Genomic DNA, 2975 nt, shown 5'->3' with positions numbered 1-2975 from the left:
TCCGGTTCATTTTCGTATTCGTTGGAGAGGATTTCCTCCCCAACACGATACGTGGGAATCACGGAATGCCCTGATGTAGAAAATTCCGGAAATGGTGACGGCGTACGAAGGCCGCCACCTCCACCTCCGCCGAAGGGCGTAAAACTTGGACGAGCGCTGTAGTCGCCTACAGCACTCGAATAAGTGCTGCGAATATCCGCAGCACTAGAAGACGCCTGCGCCTGATAACTAGCGCGCAGGGTCTTGAGATCGTCAGGTACACACATGGACTTGTACCCGTTGACGTCCCGCGCGGTGATGCGTACTGCTCCGGGGTGGCAGTACTCACAAGCAGTGTCATAAGGCACTGTGCAAGGAAGCCCAATACGGACTGCACCATGGTGCAGTCGTTCAAGTTTACCACGCTTCGAGAACCTCTCGTAGCGCTCTCGCGCCTGGCTAATCCGGTCGCGATAGCTAACGGGGTTCTTGTTGAAGTTCTCAACAAAGGCACTCCAACTCTGACAAAGTGCCTGTCACTCGGGTACTTTGTTTCTGCGAGAAGTCTTCTTGCTCGAAACCATCGGAGCTCATGAAAGTCCGATGTAGTAGTCGCGCCTTTGGTTCGTCATCGGATCAAAGTGAAACCCCTTCGCGACGTCATCGTCAACGATGGCGTTGCACGAATACAGCGCGTACAGATTCGGTGGCACGGTCGCACCGAATCGGCTGCCGATCTCAAATTGAGACGGCATCCACGGCTCGCGCACTGGCTCAGTGCGCGAGGCCGCAACAACAGCGGATGGAGTGAAGTCATCTCCATCCCGCGGAGTCGTTAAGGCTCCAGCGGCAGCAAGCGGTGTTCCACTGCCGCTGCGCGAGCGCTTCGAGCCCGAAGCGTTCGAGTCGTCCTCGCGTGGACGACGCAGACCCACATTGGGGTCAGTGTGGCCCGGAGACAAGGTGTCCTTGTCTCCTTCGAGTTCCCCCTCCTCGACTTCGCTTCCGTAGTCGAGGGGAACTCCCTCTCCACCCGGAGAGTAGATACCCACTCCGGTTTCGACAGCAATGATCTTGCCTGTCTTGTTTCGGATGGCATGTTTCTCATGCCATCTCGAGTGGTATCCAGCAACAGAGAGGCGACTCCCTGTTGCCGCGCTTGTCGACATCGCCGTCGAGGCGATGCCAGTAGCGGTCGTGGCTGAGGCAGCGGCCGTCGTCGCCTTGGAGGCGACAACAGCACTAGCTGTTGCCGAAGTGGCTGGTGTCTTAGACGAAGACGTCATTGGCGTGCTCATTGGGAATGAGCACGTGTTCTCCCGAAGAAAATACGGATTGACGTGTCGAGACCGGCACGTCAAATCCTAACGGGGGGATGGTGTAGCGGGGCTACACATTCGGTTCACCTCCTACCTTAGTGTAACATGCACTAATGGATACATTCAGGTTGACCACTCCACAGGGTGGTTCACATTCATAGCAAAAGCATATGACTGGTAGAAAGTAACATCTTTTTACCAATAAGCGTCATTCAATAGATAGGGATTTTGCCAGCCATCCGATGGCAGAATCTCTCATTAAAAATATCAGTTTTAGGAGGAAACCCCATTTACAATCAATACAGTTCTCATTTGGCACCAAAGCTATCGTTCGGTTCCTTTATCTAAGTTTAAGTATACTTACGGATACAAGTATACTGAACTTAAGTAAATTACACCTACGCTTCCTCATACACGTGCGCACACGTGTAAGCTTAAGTAGTGGGTCTAAGCAGACCCATTACATCTCGGTCGCCCCGAAGATACACTTCTTCAGGTTTGCATAGAGCTTGTGCTTTCGCATGAGCTCAAGCAACTTGCGGAGATGCTCTGTATGCATCTCCACATCCGATCTCCCATTCACAGCCCGGCTGTGAATGAACACGTCAACGAAATAGCTCGGTGCGAAGTCGCGCACCGAGCGCAACAAGTGCGTGACGCACCTGTTGAACGTCGCTGGGACGTTCTCCAGACCCTGTGGCATAATGAGCCACTCCCAGAGCATGCCGCTCGGAGTACTTACCGCTGTGAGAGGGATATCGCTCTCATGCATGAGGATCTGATAGAACCCGTCTCTCAGATCAAGAGTACTGAAGATAGTACTCGAGGCCATCGAATCGATGATCACATCTTTTCGAGGTATCTGCGTCTGCGCCGGTACCGTCGCGTCGTTCAGCTTGTTGTACGCATGAACGATGCGCCACCCGCCCTGTGGCTTCTTGACACAGAACGTGGGCGCGCTGTGCAGGGACTTCGATTCCCGCACTTGCCCTGCCTTGCGACGACTTTCAAAGAAGTCGTCGATCGCCTTGACTTGCTCACGCGGCAGTGGCCACTGTCGCGTAACGCAACACTTCGTTCCCGGCACGAGATCAATCTCGTGCTGAACATCCTTGTCCTGCGGTAACTCCGCAGGAATGTCGTCCGGGAGTACATCCTTGTACTCACGCAAGACCTTGTAGAAGGGGCTCGCCTTGAGCGAGTCCCAGCCTTGCTCGTCGAAGCGTTCCTTCTTCGACTTCGCGCTGAGGGCGTCCGCGCCCTCAGAGATGAGCTGATTCAGCTCTTCTGCTTCACACGTCATCCTCTCGACGTCCGAGAGGATGCAGATCAGCTCGATGCGTCCATCGTGCAGGTCGCGAGCAAAACGCATCCAGCTTGTGACTGGGAGCGACATCAACTCCGACGCTAACGTCGGAGGATTCTCCAGCCTCATCTTCTTGTATTGGGGACCAATATGTGGTGGAGAGGGATCACGAAATTGCTGACGCGATCGCAACTCACCAACGGTTGCCCGGACTGCCGACTGTCGGAGGGGGTACTCCGTTGACCCGGCGGATCTTGACCTTACAGCTCACCTTGTGTACCCGACGGCTTGGGCGGGTTACGCTCTTCCGGTAATCACGCGAGGGAAGTCAGTGGTGAACAGGGCAGAACTGGGGCTTGAGGGCCCTTCAG

The 2975-nt window shown here is 54.7% G+C and overlaps 1 protein-coding gene across 1 annotated transcript; it reads right to left on the bottom strand.

Annotated features, from left to right (window-relative positions):
• Window positions 1-814: 814 nt before the first annotated feature.
• KRP23_4582 (uncharacterized protein) lies at window positions 815-1087 on the bottom strand (the record flags this gene model as incomplete). The annotated part of the gene is made up of 1 exon (XM_067895854.1): window positions 815-1087. The coding sequence occupies one exon, from the start codon at window positions 1085-1087 to the stop codon at window positions 815-817; it is 273 nt and encodes a 90-aa protein (XP_067748707.1).
• Window positions 1088-2975: the final 1888 nt, after the last annotated feature.

This window comes from Phytophthora ramorum, assembly GCF_020800215.1.
Source record: "Phytophthora ramorum isolate Pr-102 chromosome Unknown Phyram_PR-102_s0003, whole genome shotgun sequence".
Lineage (NCBI taxonomy): Eukaryota > Oomycota > Peronosporomycetes > Peronosporales > Peronosporaceae > Phytophthora > Phytophthora ramorum.
The sequence above is the reverse complement of the archived record's forward strand: the minus strand, read 5'-3'. Positions and strand labels throughout refer to the sequence as shown.